General features: G+C 44.1%; 2 protein-coding genes across 3 annotated transcripts in view; both read right to left on the reverse strand.

Annotated features, from left to right (window-relative positions):
* Window positions 1–15444, reverse strand: part of LOC307037327 (interferon-induced protein with tetratricopeptide repeats 5-like) — a 122437-nt gene that overhangs the window by 98827 nt on the left and 8166 nt on the right. The gene's annotated exons all lie outside the window — the stretch shown is intronic.
* Window positions 1926–15444, reverse strand: part of LOC307037200 (E3 SUMO-protein ligase KIAA1586-like) — a 131588-nt gene continuing 118069 nt past the window's right edge. For both annotated transcript variants that reach the window (XM_079677978.1, XM_079677977.1), the window contains 2 exons: window positions 8602–9873; window positions 1926–2877 (listed from right to left, as the gene is read on the reverse strand). In XM_079677978.1, the coding sequence (XP_079534104.1) occupies window positions 2381–2877; window positions 8602–9873 (1769 nt within the window). In that variant the 3' untranslated portion in view covers window positions 1926–2380. The remainder of the gene's footprint in view (window positions 2878–8601; window positions 9874–15444) is intronic.

Raw genomic sequence — 15444 nt, forward strand, 5'->3', positions numbered from 1 at the left:
ATGGATGTGAGTTGTGTTTAGTGTTTTGAGAAAATAAGCCCTGCTTTCAAAAGATGTGTTTTATTAATTGAAAAAAGCTGTATTATCATATTTATCAGTTCCTCTGCTATGCATGAACTTACCCCTAGTTTCCACTGGGTCCGTCTGCGGCGCGTTACGGGTGCGTTGCGGCTGTGCCGCGGCGTCCGCTAGGATCGCGGCCAGTCTAGTCAATGGGTGCTATTCCACCAGACGCGCCGCGTTACGGCTCAGAAGCGTCCCAGAAGCGTCTCCCCGCTGGGCTCCGCTCGAAATAGGATTGAAGTTTATTTTTCGACGCGACGCAGCCGTAAGGTAATGTTGGGCAGGAAGTGGAACGGTGACAGTATCTGGCCCACCCCCCAAATCAACAAGAACTGCGAGCCGGCATTCACGACGCTCCCATTCCGTAATGCTTCTGAAACGCTCGTGAAACGCGCCGGGTAGGGTATGACGCCGGAGGAGGCCGGACCAAAACCGCGGCGCAGCCATAACGCGCCGCAGGCGGACCCGGTGGAAACTAGGGGTAAGATTACTTTAATGATCTAGATTACTCATGTGTGAACCAACAAGTCCTCCAACTCAAACGACCAAATGTGTCGTTTGTTCAAGCGCTTACAGTTTTTCTCGATTGCTAACACACTAAAATTATACATAAAGCGCAATTATTTTAACTGACATTCAAAGAGCAAAACATCGGCTCAAATCTCCAAAACTCTAAACACGTTTTCAGCTTTTCACACAATTTGCAAATCAACATGGCACTTTTTGCAAACCACTGCACACGTTTCTCGACGTAAGACACAGGAATCTGACATAAAGTCACGTGTTAGCAGGATTAAAACACTGATATTCAAAATGCCTCACACATGGACCAATAATCAAGAAACACGTTCCACCTGACCAAACACCTGATATACCTGCATAATTGTTGGCTCATCAATCAGGATGTTAGCACTATAAAAAGACCACAGTTGAGTACTTTCTTACAGAAACAATGGAAGCCAACATGGAAGCAAGAGGAAGAGGAAGAGGTGGGCTGAGAGTGAGAGGAGGAGGAAGAGTACTCTCTAATTAAATTAAATGTTATCAGCCATGGTTTGACTATGAGAGAGGCTGGACAGAGGGTTCAGCCTAATCTAAGCCGATGTACTGTTGCCTCTGTAATCCGGACACTTAGACTTGAAAACAGGTTGGTTACCAGTTTGTAGCTCTGCATAATTCATGATTTATCAGTGCTTATATCTGTTGTGTGAAACGTATTTACTTCATTACTGTAATTGAGTTGTTGGCATGTTGCATACTATAACTGTACAAACATCCTGCACAATGTACTGTGGTAAACTTACTGTTATGCAACACAGACACTGACCAACCATGATATCTTTGTTGTTTATCTGAAGGACTGAGAAACAAAGAGGTGCAGGTCACAGGTGGAAGGCTAAGGATTTTCAATGAGGCACAGGAAGCAGCAGTTACAAACTGGGTTTTGGCAAACAATGCCATCACACTTAGAGAGATCCGAAGCATAGTAACTATGTGCTGAGATGCATGTTGCACAATGTTATATTTTAATAAAATATGATTTTTTTCAACAACTCATTTGTATTTCTTCATTTACTGTATTTCTGTATACTCAAGCAATCTTTCTCTGCAGAAACCTCTATGTACAGAGCATAGCCCATAGCAGATGAACGTGCTTTAGATTATGCTCAGCAGTGTGTAGTTGGGTGGTTAAACCATCTAGTCAGGGGTGAAAGTGGTTTGAATTTCTTGCAGGTACTATAATGCTACCCCGACCTTCATTGGTTCATATTGTTCTCCTCCCGCCCCCAGCTTCATGCATCCCTGAACACAAACTTCAAATGTGTAATGCCTTTATGGGGTAGAAATTAGAAACACTTGACAATATGTATAGTCAATTATTTATTTTCAATTGTGCATACAACTTGTGTCAAAACTTAACAGACCATTAGCAAGGCATGTTGAGGGAGGTAAACTACACACTTTTCCACATTTTCCACAGAGGGCTGAAGTAGCTCTCCTCTTCTGTGTACCGGCGAGCCATGCAGCTTGTTGAGTGGGCTGCTCTTTTTCCTTTGCCCAGCCAGGTCTTCACATAAGGCAGTGGATCCCACTGTCTGCATGGTGGTCCCACAGAGCTGATGAAGAGGAGATTTGCTGCATTTTTTGTTGTAAGTTTGCTCCTATACTCAGTTATGATGTTATTCATTGTGCTGAACCCCCGTTCACAGTCAGCATTGCTTGGAGACAGTGTGTCCACTGCCATGAGCAACTTCTTCATTTTGTTGGGAATGTTTCTTCCTCCACTGGCCTTGTATTCTGTGAATCCAAGATGGGCCTATTGTTGGTTCACATGTAGGACATCACACAAAGCCCTCACCTCATTATCTCCAAATCGAGGATTGTCATGGTCCCAGTTGTCAGGGTTGAAGACTGCCATTTGATTGATAAGGCTGTTATAAGCCTCTTTTCGGTTGGCTGCAACACTGGCCTGTGCTCTGTTTGCTTTGGTTGTGAAGAGTCTTTCTTTCATATTGTCTGCCACTGCTCGGATGAACTGAGCAGAGTCAATGATGGGAGACCTGCCCACTCTTAAATCCTCTCCCTTGAATTCCATCACTTCCTTTGCCTGACTGGCATCAACTGCATGTTGTCCTGGGTAGCGATTGAAACTTTCTATGCATTTGACATACGTCGTCATGATGTCATGGGCCTTTGGGAGTGTGGTCTTCCTGTTCTGAAGAATTTCTGAGAAGTTCTTAAGTTCAGTCAGAACATCTGCCATCAGTGCAAGACTTTTCAGGAAGTTGATGGAGCTCAGCTTAGAAAGCAGACCTTTGAGGGGTTGACTTCCGGGTCACGCTCAAGATGGCAGCTTGATTTTCGCGCTCCCCAACGGTTTATTAAAATAACCCTGAAGACAACTGAGATATTATCAAATAGTGTATTTTTGCACATGATGGAAGACAGGGTTGCTACAAGAAGTAGGAAAATTATGTCTATGACCGAAAACATGGATGAACGGACACTGCAAGATCGCCGGAGTGTCGCTGGCTCTCCGACCCAGGACAGTAGCGAGGATGACGGGCCGGTTGATGCTAGCTTACGAAGCATACTGAACGAACTGAAGGACTTCAGACGGGACAACAAACAACAGCTTACAGAGATAAAACAAGAGCTACGTAGAACAAACAACAGACTGGATGAAGCCGAGGGGAGAATTGGCGAAGCAGAATCAGGACTAATAGCAGCAACGACGCTCCTGAAACGGCTTTTACAGCGCCAGATCAACATGGAAGCTAAACTGATAGACCAGGAAGGACGGGCTCGCAGAGACAACATTCGGATTTATGGGATACCAGAAGAGGCAGAGGGTAACAACATCCCCGGTTTCCTGGAAAATCTGCTGAGGGACTCGCTGGATTTCCCACAGGATACGGAACTCAAAGTGGAGATGGCACACCGGGTGCCGGCACCAAGAGCCACCGGCTCGCAGACGAAGCCCCGGTCCATCATTGCCAAGCTCGCGAGCTACAGGATCAAAGAAGAGGTGATCCGCAAAGCCTGGCAGAAAAGAGAGGTTTTCTACAATAATGCCCGCTTCTATGTGGACCACGACTACCCGCCTGCAATCCTTAAAAGGCGCATCGAATACGCTGAAGTGAAGAAAATGTTAAAGGAGAGAAAGCTGAAGTTCCAGACGCCCTATCCAGCAAGACTCCGGGTTTTCTACAGTGATGGCACCCGCCTGTATCAGAGCGCAACAGAGGCGACAGAAGACATGGCTTCACGGGGACTTCCAGTCACCGTCGTACCTGCCCCGACCGACCCGGACCAGAGGGAGCTTCAACTCCTGTCCACCTGGCAGGTGGCCGGGAGCCGGCGCTCCGGAGCTCCGGACAAGGCTGATAACAGAGAGAAAACCTCCCGGTCCCGGTACAAAGACAAACTGCAGGGATTCCAACGGAGATCCTCTGCAGATGAATGACAGCGTTTTTTGAATCACTGAGATGCAGATAAGTCTGTGGTTTTCTGTTATTTACTCCAGTCACCACCTGTTTACATTATATTACTATACTACTATTTACTTACAGATTAAGTTGGTTTGTTTTGAAGTGTTACTACGCCTACATCTTATTATTAAACTATGTAAAATTGTTGGGATGCCAATATATTAATAACGGACATTTTCCACCTTTGACACATTTAGTTATTTCAGTTATGACTGTGACCGTTATGCAGCCATCTCAAGGGGCCCTACTCTTATTAAAGAGCAGGCTTTCCCTTTATGGGTGCTCTAACATCTCGAGCCCCTCAAAGGCTCACCTAGAACGAGCCTCAATATTGGAAGCAAAAGACTTTGAGGAATGTAATGACATTCTGGTTCATATTATTCTGTTACTGTTATATTACTATGTTAATTTCTCGATGTTCACGAGAGTTACAGGGATGTACAATGTTCTGAGTGCTGGTCACTGTTCAGGGAGAAACTTAACAACTGCAACACCCATAGGAGACCATGGCTGATAACCATAACTTTAAAATTATTTCATTTAACGTAAACGGGGTTCTAAATCCGACCAAGAGAAGTAAGATTTTGAGTAAGATGAAAAAAGAGAATGCACACATTGTATTTTTACAGGAAACGCACCTTAACTCTACCGAACATGAAAAGTTGAAAAGAATGGGTTTTTCTAAAGTGTATTATTCATCTTATAAAACAGGCCACAGGAGAGGTGTAGCCATCTTATTATCTCATAGACTTTCATTTGAACATCTCTCAGAAATAAAGGACAAGGAGGGAAGATATTTATTAATTTCAGGAAAGATAGAAGGGGTCCAAATAACACTACTGAATGTTTATGCCCCCCCAGGAAGTGATCTAACCTTTTATAGAAAATTGTTTGAACTAATGACAGAAGCAACAGGTATTCTTGTATGTGGAGGGGATTGGAATGTACGCCTTAACCCTAGACTAGACTCTTCAAGAGGATCCACCCAGACCTCCCTACACAAGAAACTTAAGATTCTCATGTCAGAACTGGGTGTGATAGACCTCTGGAGAGACTTCTACCCAACAGGTCGGGATTACACCCATTATTCTCATCCACATACAGTCTATACCAGAATCGATTACTTTTTCATTTTTAAAAGAGATCGCCATAGGATACATTACTGTGAGATAGGTAATATTGACTTGTCTGATCACGCTCCACTGTCGTTGTCGTTACAAATCAGTAATAACCCTGGAAATACACTATGGAGGTTAAACTCAAATATTCTAAACAATTTACAATTTAATAGACGAATGAAAGAAGAAATAAAAATGTTCATAGAAGAAAATTATAATGGGGAGGTCGGCTCAGAAATGGTGTGGGATGCACTGAAAGCCGTTTTTAGGGGCAAAATTATGTCTTTTTGTGCGTATAAAAAGAAAGAAAGACAATTAAAATTATCAGAATTAAACAGAAAATTAAAAGAGCTTGAGACAAAACATAAAAAGGAGCCAGATACAACTCTCATCTCAAAACTAAAAGAAGTTAGGAATGAGATAAATATTTTGTACGCACAAGAAATAGAAAAAAAGCTGATCTATACAAAACAAAAATATTATGAATCCGGTTCAAAATTTGCGAAGTTTCTGGCGAGGAAACTCCAAAAGCAACAGGCGGATAGCACGATCTACAAAATTAGAGACTCAGACTCTAAAACTGTTCTATATAAGCAAAACGAAATAAAAATGACTTTTCAAAAGTATTACAAACGATTATATACACAGCCACACCTGGAGGGTGAAGAGCAAACTAGACAATTTTTAGATTCTCTCAACTTACCTACCTTGTCAGAAGACCAAAATACAAAATTAATAACTGCAATAACAGAGGAGGAGTTGAATATGGCGATCTCTAGACTAAAAGCAAACAAATCACCTGGCCCGGATGGTTTTTCTTCCGAATGGTATAAAACCTTTAGGTCTGAGTTAATACCGAGCCTCCTCCGGACATTCAACACAGCTTTAAAAGAGGGAAAAATCCCACCATCGTGGAGAGAGGCTACTATCTCTGTTATACCAAAAGAAGGAAAGGACAGACTGGATTGCGGGTCATATAGACCAATCTCAGTTCTTAACACCGATTACAAACTATTCACCTCAATTCTTGCCAGGAGGGTCGAAAAGGTTCTTCCCCAGCTTATCCACACTGACCAGACCGGGTTTATCTCACAGAGACAGACCCATGACAATATTAGACGTTCGTTACACATATTGAGTCATATCCAGGAACATAAATTACAAGCCTTATTGGTCAGCCTGGATGCGGAGAAGGCCTTCGACTCTGTGAGTTGGAAGTTTCTATATAAAGTTTTGGAAAGGTTTGGATTCCACGAAGAGTTTATTAGAGGAATTAGTACACTATACAATAATCCAACTGCACGGATAAAAATAAATGGGTACCTATCAGACACTATTAAATTAGAACGAGGCACAAGACAAGGTTGCGGAATGTCGCCATTGCTTTTTGCACTTTATATTGAACCCCTTGCCCAATGGATAAGACAGACCGATGACATTAAAGGCATCATCATAAAGGGAGAACAACACAAGACCGCGTTATACGCAGATGATGTTTTGCTATATTTAAGGGAACCCTCGAGCTCACTTCCTGAACTGTTTAAGCTATTGGACACTTTTGGTAAATATGCAGGATATAAACTAAACGTTCAGAAAACCCAGATTTTAACATTAAACTATACTCCCCCTAAACAACTGCAAGATAAATGTAATCTGAAATGGGACCAGACTTCACTGAAATACCTGGGTGTGCTGATTCCAAAAGATGTCTCCACACTGGCAAAGATTAATTATGATCCCCTTTTGACCAAAATAAATGCAGATATACAGAGATGGAACTCCAACCCTTTCATGAGTCTTACCCAAAGAATTGAATCAGTAAAAATGAACATTCTCCCACGACTTCTTTTTTTGTTTCAGGCTCTCCCCACAGAAATCTCCACAAAGCAATTCTCTGAGTGGGATAAAATGATTTCCAGGTACATTTGGCAAGGGAAAAAACCCAGGGTTAGGTTCAAAACGTTACAACTGCCGAAGGAGGAAGGAGGTATGGCGGTACCACATCTGAAAGATTATTTCTACTCGGCTCAAATTAGACCATTGTTGAACTTATGCAATCAAGACTACCATGCCAGGTGGAAAGATATAGAATTGTCACTGATCAAGGACCCCCCAATTCAGGCAATATTAGGCAATAAGGATTTAGAAAGATTTATAAACAGCACTCAAAACCCATGGATAAGATTTCAACTTAAAATTTGGAACTCTGTTAGACAGGAATATAAATTATTAGATAAACTAAGAATACTCAGATGGTGCGCCTATGACCAAGATTTCAAGCCTAATGAGTTGGACTCAAGATTTAAAAACTGGATAGCCAAAGGAATAACAACATTTTACTCAATAACGGATAAGGGACAATTAAAAGATTTCGAAACTTTAAGAGAAAAATATGCTCTGGAAAAGCAAGACTTTTATAGGTATCTACAACTACGCCATTATTTTGACCAAACTATTAAAAAATACCCACCAGATATGGATGGCCCAGTGCTGAAAGAAATTTTAGGAGCCTATATGTCAAAGTTAAACAAAGGTATTATATCCAGACTGTATAAAGGCTTCATGGCAAAAAAATCTCACTCCACAGACTATGTTAAAAATAAATGGGAAAATGAAGGTAATTTTGAGATCTCGAAGGAGGAATGGCACAAATATTGCATCTTTCAGTGGAAATGCACCAACTCGCATACATGGAGAGAATTTGGATGGAAATGTCTAATTAGATTCTTTATTACCCCAAAGCAAAAATCACACTTCACAGGAGAGGATTCAAAGTGCTGGAGACTGTGTGGGAGTCAGGATGCAAATCACTGGCATATATTCTGGGATTGTCCAGTCATAAAACATTTCTGGTTAGAGATACACAAAATATTGGAAAGTATATTTAATGTGAAAATACCTTTCCAGTTTTGCATTTTTATTTTAGGGAAAAATGATTTTCACCCAGGGCACTTCAACAATTATTTATTTAGTATTCTGATATCTGTTTGTAAAAAAACCATCACGAGGCACTGGCTGCATCCTGACTCCCCCACAATAGAGGAATGGAAGGATATAGTTAATGAAGTATACATAATGGAAAAAATTACCTTTTCACTTCGCCTACAAATGGACAGATTTATTAAGCTGTGGTCAGTATGGGTCTCCTATGTACAACAGTCACGGCCAGATTTCGTGGACTTAAGTAATTGCTAGATTTGTCTTTTTGTGATGGTGTTATTTACCTTTGTTAGTTTTATTTATTTAGGCTATTTTGATTCTTGAGATCTCACTGTTCTGTATATATGTATAATATGTTATTGCTGCTGTATCGAGAAACCCAGATGCTGATGTCCCAACATACCATGTACATCTATGTTACATCCCTTTGTTCTTTGTTCTTTTTACTTTAATAAAAAAAGAAAATGGAAAAAAAAAAGAAAGCAGACCTTTGAATTTGGCCCTCTCTCTGCTGTCCCTTGTATCATCCTCTGATGGCTCACGGAAATGTTGTGCCAAGGCTGGATAAGACTGCCAAACTGCAGAGACTGCCCTCCATGAAGAAGCTACCCAGCGAACACTGAACACTTTTCCAATCCTCCTGAGGGCGATGTCCAGGTTGTGAGCAAATTCACTCAGCTGCCGCATGTTTTTTGGTGACTGGCTATATAATGAATATAGGCTGTCCATGAATGCCTGGAAGTCCTTTGTTCCCCCTGTCACATCCAGTGCCTGGTCAACAGCAAGATCCAGTCTGTGATTAAGGCAGTGCCATAGTATGATGCCTGGGAAGTCATCCTGGAGCAACTTCCCAACACCTGACTTCACTCCCAGCATGACACTGGCCCCATCACTGCAAAATCCAATGAGGATTTCTCTCAGCAACTCAACAGTGAAGCCATTTTTAAGCAAGCAACCCATAATCTGTTCCTTGATATGAGCAGCAGACATACTATCCAGCTCAACCAGGTCCAACGGAAAGGCAATGGGCTCCATGTCTCCATCAACACTAGCCTTCAGGAACACAATTAGTGTTGATTTGTGCCCAACACTGGTTGACTCATCAGCCAATACTGTGATTTTGCTCTTGGTCTCTATTATCTTTTTTAGAAGTTCCTTTTTCATCTGTGATGACACATGCTCAATTATGTCAACACAGACAGTTTTTCTATGCAAAACACGCCCCAAATCAGCAGAATTTGCATGCTGCAGGTCAATCAGAATCTCAAAATCTGTGAAAGGCTTGTTGTTCTTGGCCACATAATAGGCTGTCATGAATACCTTGGCAGTAGACTCAAACACAGACTCCTCACTACTCGCGTTCATGTTCAGAAGAATATCTTTATTTGCTGTCTGAATAATCTTGACTGCTTCATTATGTGCTGCAGAGTTCTTGTGTTCACGGATTTTTTTGCGCAGTGATGAAAGCTGGACATCACTTGATTGACCAGCTGGGATTATCTTTCCATCAGCCCACTGAATAGCAATATTAACACCACGGGATGCCATGACACCCAGATCCTTCACATCATGGCATGGGGTACAGCCTAGCCTTCCATTGTGAGCATACATCCATTCATTTTTCTGTTTGAACTGTTCATATTGTTCTTCTTTCCATATAGAAGGGTATGCAGTAGGGCTAGCATCACCTGTGGTGGCTTCTGAGGGACCTGCTGCCACTTCTTCTGGCTGAGTCTCCTCTTCCTCCCTCTGGGCCTCAACTGTTATAAATTAGAATACAAATGTATAACTAAATTCAGCAGACAGTCAAAAATGTACAAGTCTCTGTCTTTCTTTGAATTTTCTGAATATTGGTTACATAAATTAAAATACTAATAAAATAAAATGTATGCCACAATGTGCAGATTAAAATAGAAGATATCAAAGCAAAATATTTAATTTTAAAATAGTATACTGTGTACATGTTGTGTTCTGAGTAAGATAGCCATTGACTATATAGAGCAGGGGTGCCCAACCTTTTTTGAACCAAGACGGCGGCGATCGTTGACGGGGGGGGGGGGGTTATTAACTATAGTTATTTGACCACAATATTTGAACACAATTACAGTTTATTTTATTTTCAACTATATTCTTCTTCTTCATATTACTACTACTATTATTATTATTATTATTGTTATTGTATATGTAATATTTTGCACTCCCTTCTCTTTTTCAAGTGAGGGTGCATAACATTCAACTGGGACCCTTATGCACCCCCGTAGAACCGGGCCTGGAGGTGGCCAAACTACGGCCCGCGGGCCACATGCGGCCCGTTGATGTGTTTAATGCGGCCCGTCCAATATTGGTATAAATGAGCCAGGGTTCCCCCGCTGATCTTAAAAAGCCTTAAAGTCTAAAATACAACGATCCAATTTTTATTTATGTTATCCCCCACTGTCCACACGCCGTGCGCGCCGCGAAAAGTCCCTTCCTCCCTGGTCGTCGCAGCTGCGCATGGACGTCGCCCCGTGTGCGGGAGAATGAGATTAAAACAACCCTCAGCCCGACATGAATCAAGACGGAACCAAACAATGCCCCCCGGCCCGGCTGTCACATTGATACATCATTGTGGCCCCTGAGCCAAAAAGTTGGGCCACCCCTGTTGTAGGACATTAACGATAAAACAGAATATTGTTGTTCTACTTTTAGACATCTCGAGATCGACTGGGGATCGACTGGTTGGACACCCCATATAGAGATATACAGTTTGCTAGTTAGCTAACTTATTATATTCATCATGGCCATGTAACATGTCCATTCTCTGGGCTAAATAAGCATCATCACCTGTGTCATCTGTGGGCGTTGTTTTGCAAATTTTAAGCACATTCTGAGTTTCTTCATCTCTCTCCTTTCTCTTAAACCTCTGAAGAATCGTCGTTTGCATTTTTGCTTTAATTACCAAGTAGCCTAATTTTCTAGCTGTCATTCAGTCACTCCATTCTTTTCTCCTCCCGCTGTTCTGATCAAGTGGAAAAAAAGCTAATATGTGACCCGCTCTATCGAAATCAGTCGGAAGTCGCAACGGCTCATTTCAAAATAAACGTGGATTTGCGTAAAAAAATTGTTTTTCGGGGTTCGGGTGTTTTGTTTGGTTTTAAATAAACAAAGTCTTGGCTTTCAGAATATGAAACTTGTTTCGGCAAATTCAGATGATAAATACAACTTAGAAGCTTGTAACGGCATAATTACAAGCGGAGAACGGAGTAACTTGAGGTCACAGCAGGCATAACAGCAGCCGGTGTTTCTCGTTAGTGTTTTCCCCGGGAAACAAACACAATACGCACAAACGCAAAAATACACAAACACACACACGTATACACACACACACACACACACACACACACACTCGCGAGCTTCCCCCAGACCAGTAATCCAAACCAAAATATCTGCCCTTCGTAGTATAAATTCCACGGGTGAAGCTGTCAATTCTTCCTGGTCCTCCGGACCGCCTGGAAATCTCTTACCGGTACTAAGGACCGGGTAGGACCGGCACACTTTCAACACTGCATCTAGTATTATGAATGAAGTGTGTTATATTTGGTGCAAAAGTTTGCATTTGGTAAGTGTTTATGTGGTTTTGAGTGCAGTTCTTCACTTAGCAGGAGAAATTAGGTGTTTTGCACTTTGGGTGTGTGGTTTTGTGAATTGTGTTGAGTGTTCTGAGAAACTGAGCAATTAAAAAAAAAATGTGTGTTAGCTATCGAGAAAAACTGTAATACGACCTATAATTACGTTTTAAACTGTTCGCCCTCTAGTGCTCCCGTTGAATGCTAACGTTACAGATGGTCGTTTATTCACAAATAACCCTCTCTGTAAAATTCTAAATTGTAGGATACTGTAGTTTGCCCATTAAAACGCTTTTTGATTAGATTTTTAGCAAGAAGTGTATATTGTACTTTTAGAATCCATGTCCAGTCGATATGTAGGATCTAAAGTTTGATAGATATTACAAAGATGACTTGAGGTATGCGGCAGCCTCCATGTAAAGTTACGGGTTGAAAACAGTATTTCCGGTATCGACGTTTTCATAATAAAACCAATGATCAAATTATTTAACAGTGATATCTGCAGTACTCATCAACTAAAAAACATCAGTTTATCCTCGTTAATTATATGACATTTATTGGTTTAAATTGTGTACAATGTTTTTGTGTTTTTCCCATAGGTTTTTCTCTTTTGATTCTGAAAGACACCTTTCTTTTTTCAGAGGTTTTGATAGGCTAAAACATCGATTGTTTTAGCCGCAATGCGGGCCGGGATATAGTGTTTATGCGATATGAAATCTGAAAAACATTTTTTTTATATAAAATAATACTTTATTTCCGAGTGTTCTTGCTTTTCTCTTTGGAAGTCATCACATAACAGCTGTCAGGGTTTGAGTTTTTGTGTGTCTAGTTTTGGGGTTATTTTGCTGTTCTGTCCTCCCTGTCGTTAGTGTCCCTGGTGTGTCTAATTGTGTTCACCTGTTGCCCTTGTGTTTCTCCTCCCCTGCCCGGCTGTTTCTCGTCTCGTGATTACCCCTCCCTGTATTTAGTCTTGTCTCTTCCTGTGTTCAGTGTTGGTTCATTGTTTGTCGTTCATGTCCCCCTTCGTATTGGTCACAGCCAACTTTGTTTGGATGCTACCTCGTACCTGTTCTTGGATTCTTGTTTTTGTTCAGCTTTTGTTTAATAAAGCTCGCCTTTTGTTTCATTTTGAAACCTGCTTCCTCCTCAATCTGCATTTGGGTCCTATTTTTCCCCAACCCTGACAGAATGAACCAACCAAGAATGGACCCAGCAGAAAGTTTGTACGAGGTGAAGTACAATTTGACATGCTTGGGGAATGACTTTAGATATGCCTCCAGTAGTGAAGAGAGGCAGTCAGTTATTTCTGCGGCATGCCAGGAGGTAACCTCAAGGCCCTGGTTGAGGGAGTTGCTACCCGAATGGCTGGAGGACTTTTTTGGCAGCTTTGAGGTCAAACCTGTTTCCCGGCCTGCTAGCCCCCGGCATGCTAGCCCCCTGCCTCCCAATTCCCAACCTGACACCATACGTCTCGGTATGTTCCGTCTGGAGTCAACCCCTGCTTCTTCCCCATTTCCTGCTCCTGTCCAGGAGCCGTTCTCGGGGACTCGTCTGGCTTTTGGAGGTCCACGGAGCCTCCAAAAGGCTCCTAAGAGAAGGGGTCGCAAGTCCAGGTTAGCAGCCCGAGCCCCAGAAGCCATGTTTTGGGCTCCAGTACAGGCCCGAGCAGCCATGGTTCCGGCTCCAGTACCGACCCACACAGCCATGGTTCCAGCCCCAGTTCTGGCCCCAGCAGCCATGGTTCCAGCCCCAGTTCTGGCCCCGGCAGCCATGGTTCCGGCCCCAGTTCTGGCCCCAGCAGCCATGGTTCCAGCCCTAGTTCCGGCCCCAGCTGCCATGGTCCCTTCTCTAGTCCCTACTCAATTCCCTTCTCAAGTCCCTTCTCAAGTCCCTTCTCAAGTCCCTTCTCAAGTCCCTCCTCTAGTCCCTTCTCTAGTCCCTTCTCTAGTCCCCTCTCTAGTCCCTTCCCTAGTCCCTTCCTAAGTCCCTTCTTTAGTCTCTTCTCTAGTCCCTTCTCTAGTCCCCACTCAAGTCCCATCTCCAGTCCCTTCTCCAGTCCCTACTCATGTCCCTTCTCTAGTCCCAACTCTAGTCCCAACTCTAGTCCCAACTCTAGTCCCTACTCTAGTCCCTACTCTAGTCCCCTCTCAAATCCCCTCTCAAGTCCCCTCTCCAGTTTCCTCTCCAGTTTCCTCTCAAGTCTCCTCTCGAGTTCTCTCTCAAGTCACCTCTCGAGTCCCCTCTCAAGTCCCTACCCAATGTCTTGGTCCGTTGGAGGTTCCGCTGGGGGTCCTGCCAACTCCATGTCCTGTCCCGTTGGGGGTCCCGCCGACTACTCTTCTGCCGGGGGTCCTGCCAACACTATGTCCTGTTCCGCTGGAGGTCCTGTCAACTCCATGTCCTGTCCCGTTGGGGGTCCCGCCGACTACTCTTCTGCCGGGGGTCCTGCCAACCCTATGTTCTGTGCCGTTGGAGGTTCCGCTGGAGGTCCTGCCAACTCCATGTCCTGTCCCGTTGGGGGTCCCGCTGACTACTCTTCTGCCGGGGGTCCTGCCAACACTTTGTCCTGTGCCGTTGGAGGCCCCGCCGACTACTCTTCTGCCGGGGGTCCTGCCAACCCTATGTCCTGTGCCGTTGGAGGCCCCGCCGACTACTGTTCTGCCGGGGGTCCTGCCAACCCTGTGTCCTGTCCCGCTCGGGGTCCTTGCCGACAACTCTTCTGGCGGGAGTCCTGCCAACCCTATGTCCGGTGCCGTTGGAAGTCCAGCCGACACCTGTTTTGTCGGGGGTCCTGCCAACTCCATGTCCTGTGTCGTTGGGGTTTCCGCTGAGATTTCTGCGAACCCCATGTCCTGTTCCGTTGGGGGTCCCGCCGTCACCTGTCTCGCCGGGGGTCCTGCCAACTCCTTGTCCTCTTCCGTGGGGGATCCTGGCGACACCTGTCCCGCCGGGGGTCCTGCCTACTCCTTGCCCTATTGCGTTGGTGGTCCAGTCGACACCAGCCCTTGCTCCATCCGGGGTCCCATTGACACCAGCCCATGTCATGTCCAGGATCTCGTCTACGCCTGTCCCACCGGCTCCGGTTCCTGTCCAGCCGACACCGGGTCCTGCCCGTCCTCCGGAGCTGTCCCGTCAGCGCCTACCTTCCCGTCCTCCGGAGTTCCCCAGCCGCGGCATTCGCCCTCGAGCCTGGCCCCCTGAGTGCCGTGGTCTTCGCCCTCGAGCCTGGCCCCCTGAGTGTCGCGGTCTTCGCCCTCGAGCCTGGCCCCCTGAGTGCCCCTCGAGCCCGGCCCCCTGAGTGCAACGGTCTTCGCCCTCTGTCCCGGCCCCCTGACTCTTCCAGCCGCTGCCTTCGCCCTCATGCTCAGCCCCCTTAGTTCGCTCGCTGTGGCCTTATTTATAGAGCCCTGATCAGAAGACCTTTTGACAAACTGTAAGAAATGCTGCGAAAACTGAATACGTGACATGGATCATAAATATATTAGCAATTAAACAACATCTTCCATTTATTTTCACACAATACGTCTCCTTGCAGTATCAACACTAATTCGGCTGACTTTTATATTTGATCCAATTGGTACATAGGTTATATTTACACAATAATGGTGCACAGCTGATAGAAAGGGATTTTTTTGTAGTTTTTAAAGATATTATTTACTGAACTACCTTTCCAATTCCTCACGCAGTTGACTGTTACAGGTCTATACAGGTTCGTGGTACAATGCA

The sequence above is a fragment of the Notothenia rossii genome, assembly GCF_949606895.1.
Source record: "Notothenia rossii genome assembly, chromosome: 1".
Taxonomy (NCBI): Eukaryota; Metazoa; Chordata; class Actinopteri; order Perciformes; family Nototheniidae; genus Notothenia; species Notothenia rossii.